The 19,872-nt window shown below is 42.4% G+C and overlaps 1 protein-coding gene and 1 long non-coding RNA gene across 3 annotated transcripts in view; both read right to left on the reverse strand.

The window, feature by feature from the left end:
- Positions 1–19,872, reverse strand: part of LAMA3 (laminin subunit alpha 3) — a 137,896-nt gene that overhangs the window by 106,535 nt on the left and 11,489 nt on the right. For both annotated transcript variants that reach the window (XM_077933094.1, XM_077933093.1), the window contains exons 3-8: positions 7,721–7,838; positions 6,819–6,937; positions 4,530–4,700; positions 1,985–2,082; positions 1,346–1,461; positions 128–246 (exon numbers count right to left, since the gene is read on the reverse strand). In XM_077933094.1, the coding sequence (XP_077789220.1) occupies positions 128–246; positions 1,346–1,461; positions 1,985–2,082; positions 4,530–4,700; positions 6,819–6,937; positions 7,721–7,838 (741 nt within the window). The remainder of the gene's footprint in view (positions 1–127; positions 247–1,345; positions 1,462–1,984; positions 2,083–4,529; positions 4,701–6,818; positions 6,938–7,720; positions 7,839–19,872) is intronic.
- On the reverse strand, positions 9,409–16,267 carry LOC144328712 (uncharacterized). The gene is made up of 2 exons (XR_013393946.1): positions 15,330–16,267; positions 9,409–11,344 (listed from the first exon to the last, which is right to left on the reverse strand). It is a non-coding gene; the product is annotated as an uncharacterized LOC144328712 (long non-coding RNA).

The raw sequence follows: 19,872 nt of genomic DNA on the forward strand, positions 1-19,872 counted from the left end.
CACTGTCAATCTTCCATTACTGAAGTTTACATACCAAGCGACCAGTGATTTCGGCTATCTCCTCTTTTGGAACATTTTTAGAAAAGATTGTGGAATGAAATAAACACTTTAATAATGGGAGTTTTACCTGACAGTTGATGCAGACCCCTCCACCTTGATACTGTTGATAAATATTTAAGCTCTCTTTACGTTGCTCAACTTCAGGATCATAATAGCAGTCCATAGCATGTCCATGGCAGTTGCAGGCTGAGAGAGATGATAAATTTCATTACAACCATCAGGCAAATGAGCAATGGAACACAGAGAAGAAAAAAGCACCTCTAATTTCCATATGTCATGCAATGAGTTTTTACATCAGATGCAGCAAGGTCATCGCAGTCTGTTCAGTCCTGCACTGTTCAGACTGAGAATTGTCATTCTGGGGGACATACGGAGGGCATTGTAAGACTGAAAAAGCTGCAAATTCACAGGGTATTTCTTAGCAATACTTTCCAAACACACAAATGGGGCCAAAATTGCTTCTGAAGAAGCAAGGACTATCTCAACCAATTTTTTGCCAGATATCTGGCCTTGACATTGTTCCAAGTCAGAGCATATGGGAAGAAGGGCAGGGAGTCAATCACTTCAGCATCCAAGCATGACCTGGAAATATCAAACCTGCATGGTTGCACTGGAGCTCTTAACAATATAGGATGATGTCATATTATTTACTTATTCACAGCCTATCTGTTACATAAAAGAGATTTTTCTTCCATATTACTCATGTGGGATTCAGGTACTGTTTGGTCTGACATGCCTAGTTTCATTCAAAAGTTTTTGCAATGTTTGTCACTTTCAAGCTTCACAATATAGGCCGATTGGCCTGAAATGTTTGTACATTGATTTTCGTCAGTCTTTTGTTCTATGCCACATCCATGGCACGTGTCCACAGTTGAGTGCTCCTAATGTGGCTCTCCAACTCAGTTGCAAAACATGTTCCAATTTGCATCCAGAAAGCAGCTTTGCCAGTCCTTAGCTTGTGATGTGGTTCCCTGGCTGTCAAGCACTTGAGAAGTGTTGTGAAAGGGACTTCGGCAAGTGGATGAGACAATTCACTTGCCAGTCATTTGATGTCAGAATGGCATAAGGTGACTGACAGGTTGGCTATCAAAGTTGGCTAGTCAAAGTTGGTCCACAGGGGTGGAGACAGATAATAATCTGCCTTGGTCTGAAAGGGCCCTTCTTTAAATGGCTGGAATGAATTCTTTCAACATGTGAGGCAATAATACAGAGGGAAATTATATTATGTATATTAAAAGCACCTTTCCCTCCCCACCAAATAATCACATTCAGATGCTAAACTTACGTTCACAAGCATTTGTACTGCTGGTTGTTGCAGGTTGCCATTGTTTCTGGTTATATCCAGGGCAGCAATGATTGCAGGTTTCTCCACAAGTGTTGTGCTGACATTCACATCGGTACCTGGATATATAAGTAATTGTCATTAAACTTGAATCCTTTATAACAGCCATGGGGTTGAAGTATTATTATTATTATTATTATTATTATTATTATTATTATTATTATTAAATTTCCAAAACAACTTATATGAAGACATCTCAAGATGATGAACAATGTAAAATAGCACAAAAAATACATTGCCATACATTTAAAGCACTGTTACAACACTTTAACAGTCATCGCCAAATAATCCTGAGAAATGTAGTTTGTTAAGGGTTAAGAGAGCTATAATTTCCAGAGTGGTTCAATCACTCTTCTCAAGGAACTCTGAGAACTGTAGCTCTCTGAGGAACCGGGATCTCCTAATAACCCATTTCCTGGCACTGGGATTAATTTCCACCTTAGAAACAGTAAAGTGCCAAAGATGCCTTAAACAAATTCTGAAGTTATAGAAGTAAAACCTGAAAACGATGCCATCATTGTACAGCCACAAAGCAACCGTTTTGAAAGCACAATGGTTTTGGTCGTACTGTTGTATCCTTACCTGTATGAATTTATGTCCCTTTCGGCATCACAGATATCTGCATGTCCATTACAAACACACTGTCCACCAACACTGATGTCTTTTATGCTGTAGTAATACTAGACAGAAACAAGATTTGCAGATAAGTAGCTGACAGAGCTTATCCTCAGGGTGTTCTCTCAAAGATTATGAATTCTAGACCCAAGATGATATAAACTTGCTAGTGAAATATATATATGACCACCAATAATTCCCCCTACCATGAATTTCTGACCTTGATAAACTTCTTCTCCACTAAAATGTGTATTTTAAACATATTTTGGTTATTTATTTATTGATATGGGCTGAGGAGCAGAAGATAAAAAAGGCAAGTGAAAAATAGAATGGGCAGCTCTAAAACAGAAAGTTATAATCATATGTTTCAACACTTCATCTTTACATTCTCATCTTTTTAAAGGGCATTGTAAGGATGATTAAATTAGCATATGACTAAACCAGATCAGGGTAGCTGAAGGGTCTCAAACCCTCGGTGAGTTAGGGACTTCCCCTGCATATGAAGACAGGCTCTGGCAGATTGAGTGGACAAGACCAATACTGGGTCCAACAGTCAAGAAGGTGGTTTTTACATGTGCTGTAGAGGGAAGTGAGGGGCTGATGGAGCTCATCAACCTGGGAAGGTAGCCCTTCTAGGAGAAGGAGAATGCTGGTCCTAAACCTCCGCTGCCTTGCAGGATATCTTCAGGAGAAGAAAATGAGTAAACCTTACACAAATCTGGAGTGGAGTCCCTAAGATGGCTGGATGGCACCTTGTATGCCTCCTTCCAGCAACTCCTGCAGCCAAGCTGGTACCAAACATATTGCTCTGCTTTCCTTTGGACCACATCAACAAGGCCAAGAGGGGGGTCCTATAATTTGGGCTTGCACCCCAGGGAGATCAGTTTGGTGCTGCTAACACAGTGGTTTGACTTCACCCCCAGAGGTGCACTCCATTGTCTCTCCAGACAGACAGATGCCAACAATTCTTTGAGAATTTAGGAAGAGGTGCAACACATACTTATTTCATCACGTGTAGCCATACAGTGGTTTATGAGGCTTCATACAGCACCTATGCAATAACAAGTCTTTCTCCATAATGTCAAAAGGGTACAGAGCTATGCAGATCAAAGCCGAAGATCTTAGAATTATGTTAAATCCCATGCTCCATGGTTTCAAATTGGCCAACCATCTATTGACTTAAACAGCAGGAATCCAAGACACAGAGTAAGCATTACAGCAATATCAAGTAAAGTGGGAATACAAAAAAGATAATTTCCACTCACTATTCATGTCACTGACCAGGGGCCCAAAATAATGTACTGTATAGTTGTCTCAGAAACTCAAAATTGTTAGTCATTCTCCAGAACTGTTTAGCCTTATTCAGTGCATGTCTGTTCCAATATAACAATTCAGGGATTAAGATTAAGGCTGCAGTCTATAGGAACTTACTTATCTTGCAGTGCTCAGTTGAGTCTTACTTCTGAGTAGACATTCACAGGATTGCACTGCTCGGCTGCAATTGAGCATATGCTTATTTGGAAGTAAGTCCTATAGTACACCGTGGATTTATTTCTGAATAAATATGCATAGGATTGGGCTTCTAGTCATTTGCAAGCACTACTACTCCATATGGTGTCCAGAGAGCTTAAAAGTATGTTATCTGAGCACCACTCCCTGCCACCAGCCCATGTATGGCAGATAAAGCCACACTCAGTCAATAGTTATAATAACTTCTGTGTACATTTAAGAAAGAGAGAGAAAGATTCTCCACCCTACCTGAGCAGTATTGATGTACAGTGGAAGGAAGAAGGCCAATAAAGAAATCAAGTTTGCTACCTTATCCTCAGTGACCAGGAAAGGCAAAAGGTTGCATCTGCAGGGGAATTATTTTATCTTACAAATTCTGCTTCACATATGTGTAATGATTAAAAGCCTACTCCATGTTTTCCTAGCAGTTCTAGCACACCAGAATCTGGAGTAAGTCAAAAGCAGGTTTTGTTTAGGAGTCACACTCTTTTTCTCTAGTAGAAGATTCTAGTAGAACTCTGTGAAACTACCTGCTTGATAATGGTCAGAGTGATAAAATCATACTCTGCTTAGACCACTTTTCTGCATCTTCCTGGATCCAAATTTCCTGAAGAAATTTACAATATGCATCCCACTTTCCCCAGAAATCCTTAAATATGAATGCAGCTGGAGTAAGGAGTGGCTTTAGACCAGAGGTAGCCAACATGGTACGATATTGCTGAATAAAATCTCCCTTCAATACCAACCAGTATGGCCACGGCCAGGGTTGATGCTAGTTGCAATCCAGCAACATCTAAAGGGCACCACATAAGTAGGAAGGTTCCTTATGTAGAGTTAGACCATTGGTCCTTCTTGTTTTTAAGCAGAGTTTGGATGGCCATCTGTCATGGCTGTTTTAGCTGAGATTCCTGCATTGCAGGGAGTTGGACCCGATGTCCCTCAAGGTCTCTTCCAACTCTACAATCCTATGATTCCTCCCTGCCAAAAGATAACATTTACTCACTCTGCGTGTCACTGTAGGATCCCGTTGAGCTTTAGATATCAAGTGCCCAAGAAGGGTATTGGTTCTGAGGAAATGTAAACGAATATTTGTTGCTTTAGTAAATTCTCTAAGTATAGGAGAATGGGTGAAGTTATTTGCTCCTGGACGACCGTTTACCAAGGATATCACAATCTAATATGAGAGAGAGAGATCAGTTTTAAAACATGGACAAATTAATAGAAAGCAACTTATAAATATCTAGGACATGAATAAGAAAACTGAGCTCCTGGTCCATTATTGCAACCATTATTTCAAGGGTGGCCATTGTTTCAAAAGGTGAATAGATTCCAGTGAAATGTTGTTAGAATTAGTGTAATGCCACCCACTACAAGCATAGCTAAATGCAAATGTGGGCATAGGCAATTGGTGGCTACACAATACAGCCACAGACTAGGGGAGTGGGAAAGGAATTACAATAGGCTTCATTGTAGAAACACTCAAGTAACTTGCAGCACAAGCCTAGACATATCCTCTCAGAAGTGAAATCAGTGGGCTTACTAACAGTCAAGCCTGGAATGAGAAGGCAGAGTGGGGGCAGCACTTTGATGATGATTTGGAGGCATGTTGCAGCCCTGAGCTATCAACCATAATGTTTCAAATAAGCCCTCAACCCAATCTTCTTTAACAGATTTGGGGACAGGGGCTGCAGAGAGAAGGGAGAATCAATGAAAGTCATCTCTTCCCTTTCATCTAACAGAAGCCTCCAATGGATTAATGAGCCTTTAATCAGTGGAGCAACATAATAATAATGTATTTTACACCACCCTTCAATCATATTCCAATAAGAGTTTAAGACAGCAATTCAAAGAAAAATGGGTCTTAAGCCATGAATTACACGTGTACAGTATAAAAAACTAAGTACAGTGCTACCTTGGTACTCGAATGGCTTGACTCCTGAACAATTGAACTCCCAAATGCCACAAACCCAGAAGTAAGTGTTACAGTTTGTGAACGTTTTCAGAAGCCGAACGTCCAACGCAGCTTCCGATTGAGTGCAGGAAGCTCCTGCAGCCAATCAGAAGCCACACTTTGGTTTGCGGAAGGTTTTGGGAGTTGAACGGACTCCCAGAATGGATTAAGTTCAAGAGCCAAGGTACCACTGTATTCTAAAGGCAACAATTGCCTAGGCTCTCAATCTAATAAGACAGCCAACAGTCACAGCTTCTCACAAAGGATAAATAACCTTGTCCCATTTGTGATATGAATGAATCTCCAATATTAACTATCTAATTGAAAGAACCTTTATGTCCAGCAGATAAACTAGAATAAATGCTTGAACATTCAATGTACTTTAAAGCACTTAGAATTATTGGAAATATCAATACTATTCGTACACCCCTAACAATCAGTTATGTTGTTAAAAGATGTGTAAATACTGAAGGATTTGGCCAAAATGAATTATTATTTTTAGTTGTAGCACAAGGATCCATGACATAAGAGATTGCCGGCAGCAAATAAGCTTTTTAATTACTCTCTCTTTACGATAGAAAGAAAATACAAAATGTAGTTGTGGAATTTCCCCATAAGCCAGAGCAGGTTTTTCTAATGATTAAAGAAAACTCTTCAAAGCCCTTTTTAACAAGAGCTCATTGTAGACTAATAATCAGCTCTACTAACTCAGAACCCAGTTCTTGGAACTATACTATTTTAGGAGCCAACTGGAATCTTTATCCATGCCTGTAAGCACAGTAAGTCCTACCAATAGGGGGAAAGAGATTATTTGTATGAATGATTGCTAGCTAATTCAAAACCAAGGTGTCTGTTTGTAGTTTTATAGCCTACAAAATGACTTATAGTTATTAGAACATGGTGGCCAGAAAGGAAAGCAAAAAGCACCAGTAACCAGGGCAGTTGTCAGTAGTAGCACTTGTGGTGGGCCAAGAAACACAGAGGAGGTGGATATCTGGTGGGAGAAAGTGTTCTATATGTCCTTGGAAGAGTGGAGTGTAATTCAAGAGTGCTCATCTTCAGATCAACCCATTCACCAATCTAACTTATATCAGAATGCTGGAGTGGAACAGGGAGGTACATAGACAAGTGAAGTGAGTTTCAATGGTGGTTACAGACAGAAGAGAGAATGACCACTGGTCACTAAGGACCCATTTAATGGTACTGATCTGCCTTATAGTTTTGTTATGGTACTATTACTGAGGTACATTTGAAGTACTTTCATGCAAAACTCTTGTCTAAATGCTGTGTTATTACAGTATTGCTGTCGTCCCGTCCCCCCGTCCCCTGCCCTGAACTTACCTCTCCATTTTCTAAAGGCACAATCCGAGAATATTCTGTAGTGCAAATGACATCATCATCTTTTCTAACACGGGCATTCGCTTCCTTCCCAAAACGTTCCCAACAGCCTTGCTTAGAATCTAACAAAAATAAATAAATCAACGTGTGCAGTTCCTAACTTCAGAACATTACTCCAACAGTTACATAGAAAATAGCATAAACCGCCAAATCTAAAATGGAGTGAAGCCTGGTAACTCAGATCCTGCTCCGTGCCTTCCCAAGACTCTTTACTGTTCTTACAAAGTTATGCCGGATAGTCTGAGTGTTTCAGTGAGTCTGAGAAAGGGACAAGGGAAGAGCAGGTCTTGCATGCACCATTTAGCAGGAAAATATCACCTCTTTCCCAATATTGGGGTGTCTAATCCACCTCAGTGGTTGTTTTTAAACCTTGAGACACAATGTGCAATTAGGCACTGACAGAATCTGGTCTTAAGTTTGCCTTAAGTGAGCATTAAACTACAAACTTTCAGTCTCATCATATGTAGCATACAGCATGCTCGCTAAAATCTGTTGATGTATATAGTACACATTTGGTTCGACAGGATTAACCACAGTTTCTAAAGCTTGGGCATAACAGGAGGCTGGGGCTTATTAAAACAGAAAGTGAAAGATTTCCTTCTCCTTTACTCACTGGTGAAGGAAATGGGAATGGGAAGTCTGCAGCCTGATGAATCAGTACATTAGCGAGTGATTTTGAACTTAGCTAAAGGTATTTGGCAGGCGGGGGTGGGGGTGGGAGTGGGAAGAGACTTGTTCATGAATTCCTTAAGGCACCACATATTCTTAGAAGTTAAACGCCCAGCAGGAAATAGTTGCTATTGTCAAAATAAAAAGTTATAAGAGTTTTAAAAACTGGTACTCACAAGCAAAATATTGCCATGGCATATAAGTTTTTCCAAAGTCTGTTGATCTTTCTAATACCCACAGATCTGGACGAGGAGAATTTGCAAATTTGATGAGGACATAGGCCACATGAAAGAACTGGTAATAAAATAACACGTAGAGAAACATTAAAATATACTAAATTGTACAAAGAGAAAGGTAATCCTGTTATTTCTGCTAGAAAACGATAGGGGTGGTGAGGTTGTGCCTCCAGTGGAATTAAATATTTAATGTCTGATATTAGTAACCAAACAATATCATGCCTATGCTCATGTTTGCTCTTCTATACCAGTGTTCTTTAACCTTGGGTCCCCAGCTGTTGTTGGACTACAACTCCCATCATCTCTGACCATTAATCAAGCTGGCTGGGGATGATGCGGGTTCAACACTGTTTTGGACCAATGTTGTTCAGTGCTCAACTAACTGGATGTTTCAAACACACTTTAAACAGCAGAGGTAATTAACTATAAGTTACTTTGGGTTGCCTTGGGCAACATAGTGACTGACAAATTTAAGGGTAAGGGAAATTCCATTGCCATGCAACACCAAAAAATGATAACCACAACAATTTAGTCACGAAGACAAAGTATAACTATGGTGCCAGAACTACAATGAATGCAACTTCACTGGAGCGGATCTAGAGTAAGCAATTTTTACACTATAGCCATAGGGTTCAGTCTTCCTAACTCTTCTGTCAATGTTCATATTAGTGGTATTTTACTTGGAACAGTGTGTGGAGGCTTGGCCTATTTATTTCTTTAACATCAAAGAGAATGCAGTAATTAACAAAGTTGAAGCCTACACTTGATGAAGAGGAGTCAGTAGGCCTGTCCCAGGCCTTCGAGCACTGATGTTTCTTGGTACCCACTTCCTAAATGAATAGAGCTGTATTCTGGCAAAGCGCCGACAAAGCAATTGTTAGCAACAGGACATAGTACAGTTCAAAGAGAGATAATGACAGAAGATTAATTCTCACAGCAACTAACAGCAATTTGTAGTTCAGGGTGGGCCAACTTTTCATACCAAGTGGGCCACAAGAGTACTTTGACATGGAACCCATGGGCCACACACTGCCTTGTTCTATGAGGGATGAGAGGAGCTAGGCCTCACTTAGCTGGCTTTAGGAAGGCAGCCAAGACCTGGGGGCATGTCAGATGTTGGCCTTGCTCCCCCCCCCCCCCACAATCATATGCAACAAGACGGTGTGTGTGGCCTGTTGGTTCTGTGTCAAAGTACTCTTGTGGCCCACTTGATATGGAAAATTGGGCCACCCTGGCCTAGGTACTGGCCATTATGGGGAAAAAGGAAGTGGCTCAGCACTAGAGGGCAAATGGGTGCCCCTCCTCCATCTGGCTGGTAGTTAGAAAGACAAAAGGCCAGAACTGAGAGTTGAGTGATATGAGCTAGAAGCTAGAACTAGAAAAGCAACAGGCTGAGAAGCCAGAGGGTCAAAGCGATGTTTGACTTCTGTTTGAATCCAAGGGGAAAGCAAGGCCCTCTTGGGGTGTTAATGCTGTGAACTCCTCCATCATAGGCTCAGGTTGTGTATATATGTGTGTAAGTAAGCCATATATCATATAGACACAATGAAGCCTTATTTACCTAGGGATCCATCAGCCACGCCATCCCCGGACCTTGGAGGGAACAAAAGTACCAGGAAAGCAAAATCTTCTTTGGAGAAAAAGTTTATTAAAATCTGTCCACAGAAACATTCTGTACACAGAGACAGCCAGCTAGATAGCTCCTGAAAATACACTGGCTGTAAAGAAATACGCATCTACAGACTTCTTATACTCTTCTGAACACTCTCCCCCCTCCCATACCTTCTCAAATTATTCCCTTACATAGCACATCTATATTGCTTGCTAAACACATTTTATTGCTTGCTAAACATTCCTGTCTTTCTGCTAGCTAAGCATTTCTTCCCCTTTCCTTCGTACACGTGTCTTCATCTTTGCATTAGTAAGCATTCCCTTCGTATCTCTTCTTATCTTGCATTACTTAAAGCAGAAGCAAAGCAGGAAACATCTTGCTAGTGGTTTTTAGTTGACAGCAGTTTCTGGCTAGGCAGGAAACGACCTTCTGACCTGTAGCTAACATCAGCAGTTTCAGATAGCTGGTTAGACAGGAAACGGCCTCCTGACCTGTCTGATTTAGACTTTGCAAATAACTGCATTTTTGCTAACTGTCTGGCCGAAATTTGCAGAAGTAAGATTAGCTCAGAGATTTACTTAGGAATTTACTGCAGATAGTATTCACAAAGTACAGAGCTTAGAAAATATTGAGAGAAACCTTTCCCATCTCCCTTTACTCCCTCCTCTTCTTTTGAACAATCTATTACTTAGATTCGTTCTGGGGTAGGGGTCTATATTCTCTCATAAAAACAATCACACACAGATCCATTGTGCGAGACATCATCTTTTCCATCATATGTTGCAAGCATTGCATCAAGCAGGGTATACAGAAGCAGAAAAGCAATAGAAGCATTATTGGGCCTATCACCATAGTAAATATCCTCCCCATCCATCCACCTGGGAAGATGCTATCCAACCAAGACATATCCCAGCCCTCCCAGGTTTGTACAGGGACATATGCTACCTTTTCAATGCTTGCTGCCAGATCACGGATAGCCTCGCCATGGTCTGAAATGTTGAAGCAACATGCTCCATTTCAGCCATTTGTAACCACCTATTGTAGGGGTTATGGGCACCCCACTCAGTCATCAAACGGGAAATGTCAGCAAGGGAAGTCGGGGGACTTTTTCCTTCCTGTGCCAATACACATGTGGGCTCTCCAACTAAAAAGAAAAGGAGAATCATCAAAGGTATAGATGGATTACGTTTCCTCCCACAAATACGATACCGTTCATGCCAACAAAAATACAGGAGCATCCAAACAAGCAGGCCGGTACATATCACTCCTACCCACCATCCCCAATATCTCCATGGTTCCTCCCACCAATATTCAGTCATGGTGGGTATCGTGTCAGTCACTCAAGGGTATGTGTGTAACTACCTCTAAGGCCCACTGGGTGTATGGTACTTCGATGAGTGGGAGAAAGAGGAGCACCTCCTGGAGGGGGGGTTTGGTGAGAAATAAAAAGCAACACACCCACAAGAATAGACTGCTGCTAAAACTCTAGCCTGGTGAGGAGTCAAATGCCCAATGGGGTGGTCCCCTTCCCAAATTATTGTAAGTCTCGCTCTGTCCCTATATTGTGGTAGGATATTCTCAGGTGGGTGAGTTCGTAGAACAGGTACGTTGGGAGCGCTGCCCGCGGGCGCCCCTCCCATCCAATTCTCCAGCCGGAGGTATCAGCCTCCGGAGTGATATCAGCAGAGCGGTCGTCAGCGGAGGGTCTGGAGATGGTCAGCCGAAGGGGTTAATCAGGATTTAACTGCACAGTCCAATCTGTAGTGGTCACTCTGGTGTGGTGGACCCAAGGGGTGATGCCGGCGAATTTCACGGCGGTGGGTGTGGAGAGCAGGACGGTATAAGGTTCCAGCACGGTTGTAGCTGCGTCCGTGCCCAATCGTTTACCCACACTTCATCACCTGGCTCGAACTGATGCAGCCAACACACAGGGGTTGCGAGCCTGGGTCCACCTGTCGAGACAAAAGAAAACTTGGGAGAGTGACTGTACATAGTTATTCAATTGCATATCCTGGCTAGCATATGGAGTTAACATTCTAACATATGGAACTGGTCTTCCAAACAGAATTTCAAAAGGTGACAGGTGGGTTCGCTTTGACGGGAGACTGCGGACCCTGAGTAATGCCAGAGGTAACATTGTCACCTAATTAGACCCAATTTCCTGTGTCAGCTTGGATAGCTGATTCTTTAGAGTCCTGTTCATTCTCTCTACCTTTCCAGAACTCTGGGGTCTATAAGCAGTATGCAGCTTCCAGTTGATCTGGAGCGCTTTTGCCAGTCCCTGTAGGACCGCATGAACAAATGCTGGTCCATTGTCAGATCCTATGGACCTTGGCAATCCATAGCGAGGGATGATTTCCCTAAGCAGGCACCTGGTTACTTCAAATGCCTTTTCAGTCTTTGTTGGCCATGCTTCGGCCCTCCGGTGTAGGTGCACACTGCCACCAGCAGGTAGCGGTGTAGTCCACAACGGGGTAATTCAGTAAAGTCCACGACAAGATCTTCCATAGGTGCAGTTCCACTATGCTGAATCCCTGGGGGAGCCAGTGGTCCGGCTCTGGGATTATTCTTTTGACACAGCAGGCATTTCCTGGAAATCTGGGCTGCCAGTTGGTAGAGGTGGGCTATATAGAAGCATTTCTCCAGCTGCTTGGTTGTAGCATCTGGTCCTATGTGGGTTGAATCATGGTATCTCTGAATTATCTGCCGAGAAAGAGACTCTGGAATCCATATCCTGTCATCAGGGGTAAGGTACCATCCTTCTTTGGACAATGTCAACTCCTGAGCGTCTGCTGTGTCCCTTTCCTGCTTCGTGTAAGCTGGCTTGTCAGTAGTGCTTAAAATCTCTTCTGGGACCAGTGCTCCAATAACCGAGGCGGGGGCCAGTTCCTGGGCTGCTTCTTTGGCCACTTTGTCTGCCAATCGATTTCCTCTGGCCACTTCCCCTGGTCCAGTCTTGTGTCCATAACAATGGATAACTGCCACTGCCTCGGGCTCCCATACAGCATCCAGAAGGTTCAATAAGGCTTGTGGGTGGGCCACCTGGCTTCCTCTGGAGGTAAGCAAACCTCTTTCTTTCCATAAGGCTCCATGGGCATGTAAAGTCAGGAATGCATACTTAGAATCTGTATAAATGTTTATCTTCTGTCCCTTTGCCAGGCTCAGGGCTCTGGTAAGCGCAGTTAGCTCTGCCAGCTGGGCCGATGTTCCAGGCGGGAGTGACTTTGCTTCGATCACCTGGTCTTCCAGGGCTACCACTGCATAGCCTGCTTTCCGGTGTCCAACCTCAATGAAGCTGCTTCCATCCATAAACCATGATGGCCACTAGGGGTCTGCTTCATCTTTAAGGTCAGGTCTGCTAGAGTACACCTCATCCATTACTTCAATGCAGTCATGCATGGGCTCCTCACCTACTCCTACCGGTAATAGGGCAGCTGGGTTGAGGGCTGTGGTAACCTGGAACTTCAAACGCGGGTGCAACAATAGCATCTGGCACTTTCTCATCGTTGCTTGGGAGAGGAAATAGGTACCCTTCATGTCAAGCAGTGCTGGGACTGCATGCGGAGTCACACAAACAGTGTCTTGGCCAAAAATAAATTTGTCTGCTTTGTTCAGTAGGGTAGCTACTGCCACAACTGCTCTCATGCATGGCGGTAAACCTTGTTCTGTAGGCGTCAGGCGCTCAGATAGGTATGCCACGGGCTGTTGCCAGCTTCCCAATTTCTGGCATAGCACTCCCTTTGCTGTTCCCTGGTCTTCATCCACAAACAGGGAGAAAGGCTTCTCAGGATTTGGGATGCCCAGCGCTGGTGCTTGCTGCAATGCCTTTTTCAAATCCTTGAAGGCATGCTGTTGCTTTTTCCTAAGTGGCCTCGCCCTCCTCTTCTTCTCCTAACGGTGGACTTCCCGTCTTCAGGGCCATCAACTTCTCTGCCTGGTACTTCTCCTTTTTTCTTCTGGGTCTCTTTTTCCCTCTGATTATAAATGGTCTGGGCTAATTCCAACATCCATTCAAGGGTGTGGCCCATAAAAACCTTCATTTTTCTTGGTGGATATCGGGCGCCGCTTGGGCTACAAAGGCAGTTTTTATGATAGGGGCATTGGCAGCCTCATCTGGGTCCACAGGGATATACTGGCGGTAGGCTTCCTTCAGCCTCTTTAAGTAGGCTCCAGGGGCCTCCTCTGTCCCTTGTACTATTTCTCTGGCCTCCACGAAGTTGGTGGGTTTTCTGGCTGCCCTCCTCATGCCATTTAAGACATTCTGGCGATAAGTGGTGAGGGTATTTTGCCCTTCAGTGATCTGATAATCCCATTTCAGTGTATTTTCAGGATATCCTGCTGCAACAGCTTGATCTCCTGCCCCCTGCGCTCTCATGTGTGCTCGGGGCTTCAGCATGAATTCGCCTAGCCTCTTCTGTAGTTAGCAGGGCATCCATCAAATATTGCACATCATAAAAAGTGGGGTTGTATGTTTTAAAAAAAAAAATTCCCTCAAACAGCTTAATTATTTTGGCAGGGTTTTCTTCAAATGAAGGGTTTTGGTTCTTCCAATTACAAACATCTGCACTAGAGAAGGGGACATGTTGAACTGTATGAGTTCTATTGGGCACCACCCCATTAGGTCCCGCGGGGGTCGGAGGGTCATACACTCTATGGAGAGGCATCACTCTGGCCGCGCCCTTCTTCTGTGCTTTATGTGCCCTATGGAGGGTCACTCTTTTCACTGCCTTCCCCACTCCTTCTGCCACTTTCTTCTCTGTTCCCCTATACATCCCGCTGTTTTTAACATATGGGGACTGACGTCCACTTCTCATAAAGTTCCACATACTTTTTCAAACATTCTGCCTGTTCCTCTGTTCATATCTTTCCATCACTTGTCAACTTAATCAATCTTCCTACAAATGCCTCATCCTCATCATCCTCTTCTCGTTCCTCCCTTTCTCCATCTTCGCCCAGGTCTTAACAATGCATTGTCCACGGGATTGGGGCTGGGCCATCTGCTCCCTGTGGCGGGGGTGGTGCCAGGGCTGTTGCCGGGGCATAAGGCGGTGGGGCATCAAAACTTTATCTTCTTCCATCTCTGAATCCTGGAGGACTGGGGGGTTGTCCTCCTGTTTTCCTGACTGAGCAGATACTGCTGCCTGAGACTTTTTGGCAGCATGACTTCAGTCAGGAGGGGGGTTCTTTTCCACATTGGTCTTCCATGTGGAAATGTAGGGGATTTGATCAGGGTGGACATTCAAAATGTTCTGATATAATGGATTAATGAGTTGCAAATCAAGGGTCCTAATGGACGGCCAATTTGTTATTTTGGGGTGGGCCAATCTAATTTACACAATGTCCTCATCTTCCCCTCTCATCAGCTTGAATCTCCAAAAGCATTTCAAAGGGGTACTTTTACTTTGGCCAGAACCCATTTCTTCCAGATCCTTCGCTACTATTCACAGTAAAAATTCTCTCACACTACAGCCCTACAATCGCTCGGCCAAGGGGACACTAAGCCCTGGCCCACACTTGACAACAATTCAGTTACTAGAGTATCTTGACATGCAACATACAACATACAAAACACACCAACATAATTTCAACATGTAACACACTAAACACACCAAAATAACTTCAGCATGCAATACACTAAACACACCAAAATAACTTCAGCATGCAATACTCAAAACACACCAAAATAACTTCAGCATGCAATACTCAAAACACACCAAAAAAATCACAATATATATATATCCCTCCCTCTTCTGTTCCAAATTTTTGCTGGTGGCACTCTCCTGCACAACCAGTCCCCTTTTTACCAAACCTTACTGGTGGCATAACACTGCCACGCCCTTTTTTCCCTTCCTGGTGGCCCTCTGCACAACCAGGTGAGGCTTGATCAGACCTCGCCCCCCTTTTCCTTGGGGCCCACGCCCTTTCCCTTGGGCTTACCGTTTTCCGCTGCGGACCTGTCCCCTTGGCGCCGTCCTCTTTGTTTTTCTCCCTCAACAAGATGTCTCCACTGCAGGACAGTGTGGCCGGCTTCCCCCACAAAACAGGCGGGGTGCGCGCTGAAGCCTGCAAACGCTGCTGAGCTGTTCACCTTGGTTGAGCCTGGCCCTCTGGTCCGTATTGGGGAGGGGGCTTATCCCGGACGAGCCCCCAAAGAAATGAAGCCTTATTTACCTAGGGATCCATCAGCCACGCCATCCCCGGACCTTGGAGGGAACAAAAGTACCAGGAAAGCAAAATCTTCTTTGGAGAAAAAGTTTATTAAAATCTGTCCACAGAAACATTCTGTACACAGAGACAGCCAGCTAGATAGCTCCTGAAAATACACTGGCTGTAAAGAAATACGCATCTACAGACTTCTTATACTCTTCTGAACACTCTCCCCCCTCCCATACCTTCTCAAATTATTCCCTTACATAGCACATCTATATTGCTTGCTAAACACATTTTATTGCTTGCTAAACATTCCTGTCTTTCTGCTAGCTAAGCATTTCTTCCCCTTTCCTTCGTACACGTGTCTTCATCTTTGCATTAGTAAGCATTCCCTTCGTATCTCTTCTTATCTTGCATTACTTAAAGCAGAAGCAAAGCAGGAAACATCTTGCTAGTGGTTTTTAGTTGACAGCAGTTTCTGGCTAGGCAGGAAACGACCTTCTGACCTGTAGCTAACATCAGCAGTTTCAGATAGCTGGTTAGACAGGAAACGGCCTCCTGACCTGTCTGATTTAGACTTTGCAAATAACTGCATTTTTGCTAACTGTCTGGCCGAAATTTGCAGAAGTAAGATTAGCTCAGAGATTTACTTAGGAATTTACTGCAGATAGTATTCACAAAGTACAGAGCTTAGAAAATATTGAGAGAAACCTTTCCCATCTCCCTTTAACAACAGTCTCTGCTGTATCTCATTCCAAAAGTAACACAAAGCCTGGGTAAGTGCCTGGAACCCCTGGAATCTCACACAGCTCAGAGACTGAGGTGGAGTGCCACAATACTGTTCCTGAAAAATATATCTAGCATAGTAGCCAAGAATCTGAGCTATGAATAAGGGAGCTTCTGGTTAGAATCTCACTAAAAGCCCTAGGCAAGCCATACCATCTTTCCACCTCAGTTGTTGCATCTAAAAATGGAGGAAATACTGGTGTACCTTACAGGATTGTTGTAGGGATTACAGTTAAAAGAGTGGAAGTGAAGTTAAATAACGCTTCAAAGAGCTTTACAAATATTATCATCACACAATTGGCATTAGTATTGCCTAGTTATATCAAACGGAAATGCATGCATTCTCTATCTTCCTCATAAGATAGGCAGTTGGGAAAATATGTATCCTGCAAATTATTTTGGTTATATCATGGGTTCAATCGATCCAAGTACAGACTACCTTAAGAATTTTTAACCAACTTACTTATGAATCACAATGATTCATTGTTATTATTAAGTTCATACTGCTCTCTAATAGAAAAATGTTTGTAAGCGTTGCCTGTGGCACTCAAACGATTCTGACTTCATCTTTTTTGGCTCCAGCTGAGGTTCATCCAAAGGACTTTTGATACTGTGGTTAGTATTCGTATGCCATAGAAATGCAATATCTGAAAATATTATCTTAATTTGATTACCTGAACATAAATAATGGAGGAGGAGCATACTCAGTGGCCACATTTGGACTAACATATTTCAGTTTAATAAATTAATTTATGAACAAGTCTTATTCTCCTACATGCAGTTTTTTAAAATATTCCCTGTGGGTGATCAAATAAAGAAGCCCATAGTAAACTATTGCTTCCAAATCAGGAAACTAAAATTTAAAAATCACGTGTAATCCTGATTACTGAGTGGAATAACTTACCTTTGGTATTTTAAAATCTTAACTAAATACGTAAAACAGCCTTGGAACACTTACATTTCACGTATTTTTTTAGTTGGCCATACCTACTCTCGTCAAATGCCAACGGCTAACTGGTGGGCAGCGTGGTCGCAACGGTTGTACTCACACATGTATAGACACGTTTTAGTGATGTCGCAACACAAATAATGTTTATCGATATTGAAATATTGTTGGTGTATCAATGTGCCGCTTGCATCAATATGCCCCACCTCACCCTATATGAAACCATGGTTTATTGTTGCCATTAATCAGAGTTCCTTGGTTTGGATGTAACCAAGTGCAGACTTCCTGCCTTGTTTGCTAGGCTGAGTGAAGGGAGAAGCAAAGTGGGTGGATGCTGGCATATGAGGTTTGTTTAGAATGGGCTTATTTATTAAGCCAATCTTAAGTCCAAACACAGCAATTTTCTTATATACCTTTCAGTGCTTACAAGTTGTTGAAATCTCCTTTAAAAAGCTAGACGGTCTCCCTGTTTGCCTTGAAATATAGAATATATCTTTAGCATACTAGTAGAGAGTCTCACTGAATTCACTTGAAGCTATTTCTGAATAAACATGCTTAGATTGTGCTACACATGATGATAGTTTTGATCCCTTTATTTAGAAAATCAGCCATAACGAAACAGTCATATTAAACAAATAGGCATTGTCCTTATGTATAGTACATAAAGACAAACAGATTAACTACATTTAACTTTCCTGGTTGTATATACAGCAATTTCTATTAAAAGAAGTTGGCGCATTAATCTTCCAGGAAAGAATAAAGCTGCTGACATCTGGTATGCAGTTATTCAAAATGAAATGTTCAAATTAATCTTAAACCACACATGCTTAACCTATCAAGCCACTTTAAAGTTTTTAGATTCTGGGCCATGTCACGGGGCCATTTCATTATTTAAAAGATTTCTGTGAAATAAAGGAAAGCTCCCAGGTGAGAGCTGGGATGGTCCACTGCTTTCTATGTGAGACAAGGGTTAAGAGCTACCTTTCAGAGAGGACTCCTTTTATTTTCTTTCTCTCTGTGTTTGTTTCTATTTAGACTATTTTCTTTAATCTTATCATATTATGATAAAAGCTTTAATTAAATCTTATTTTTTATTAAAAAAATAGAAATGCAAATAAACAAGCAGAAATCAATACACACAAGCCCAGCCACAATTTACCATATCCAGCTAAATGCTTTAAAAAGGTTTTTCAGTTGCATGAAAAGTGGTGGTGGCACAAATTCAAGGCAAGCTATCTAGAAGGTCCTAGGATATGGCTAAAGACACATATTTGGCTCTGGTCAGCAGCTGGGTGGGTAGCTGACCGCTTGGTAACCATAGGTCCACAGCCATGGCTAAGTAAAAGAGGAAACTATAGTATACTGTATTCCTGGCTGTGGGGGACATTTCCTAAATGGATTCATTTACTTTTAACCACTTTTAGCCGCTTATAAGCTAGTGTTGCCATATTTCTAAAACTGAAAATAAAATAAAAGTTCTTGGCAGTTGTTGAGCCTTTTTGGCAAAATTGCAAAGAAAAAATTAAGTTTTTTATTTTTCCTGATTTCTGCCCATACACTGCTTCTGACTGCAATATTCCATATATGCCCAGAAAATTCTGGACGTATGGCAACCCCGTTATAAGCCAACCCTACATTTGCTCATAAATCTCCACATATCATACTTCTTGCATTACCTGCTTGAAACTGACTGATCCATCGCATGAGGGGGACACAACCAACCAACCACTACCAGTTAAAATTTCAAATACCGGTATGTGGTTTGATAAACCATATGTTGTGGTTGCGAGGAAAGTACCACAACTACAAAGAATACTCATTATCTATGAAATAAAAGCAGAACTAATGTAAAAAGGAAACCTATGAGGTTTGCCAAGCAATGAGTAATGTTAAAGTCCATGTTATCAATAGATCTTGCAACAGATTCATTATGGTCTTTGGAGCATTGTACCATTTGCTTAAGGGTTTTTAGTTAAAGGTCATTTGCATGTCTATGTCTGTCTGCTAAGCAGCACTTACGTTATCTTTGCAATGAAATAAAAGCAAAATAGGAGGCCAATAACTATCCTAAAAATGATCGTGTCCCACTTGTGAACTCCTGGCTAGTCCATATGGAATACTAGGCTAACATGAAATGGGGGAGAGGCTTTGAACTGGTGTTCAAGAAAGGAATCTATCTAAGGTATTGAATGTACCCCACATATTTCAACGTTTAGGAAAAACCCATAGATCTGTGATAAGCAACATACAGCTTATACTATTGCGACAGTAAAGGAGGTAAGGTAGCCATTTTCAAGATGCCCCAGGTTCATACAGTTCACGTAAGATACAGATCTGAGAAAAGGAAAACTAAGTCAGGAAAAAAACGTTTCCTTGATCTGGAGACAAGCAGAGACCTGAATCACCCATGAAAGCAGCTGCAATGTCTTCGCTGAAGCAATTTCATTCATTAAGAACAATATTCTTAGGGTGGACTGTAACATTGTGAAACTAAAATGGCACATCAAATCCCACCTTTGCCTCAAAATGCTAAGTGTGTGTGTGTGTGTGTGTGTGTGTGTGTGTGTGTGTGTGTGATTTGCAGGAGAGGACTGGGAA

Source organism: Podarcis muralis, chromosome 8 (genome assembly GCF_964188315.1).
Source record: "Podarcis muralis chromosome 8, rPodMur119.hap1.1, whole genome shotgun sequence".
Taxonomy (NCBI): Eukaryota; Metazoa; Chordata; class Lepidosauria; order Squamata; family Lacertidae; genus Podarcis; species Podarcis muralis.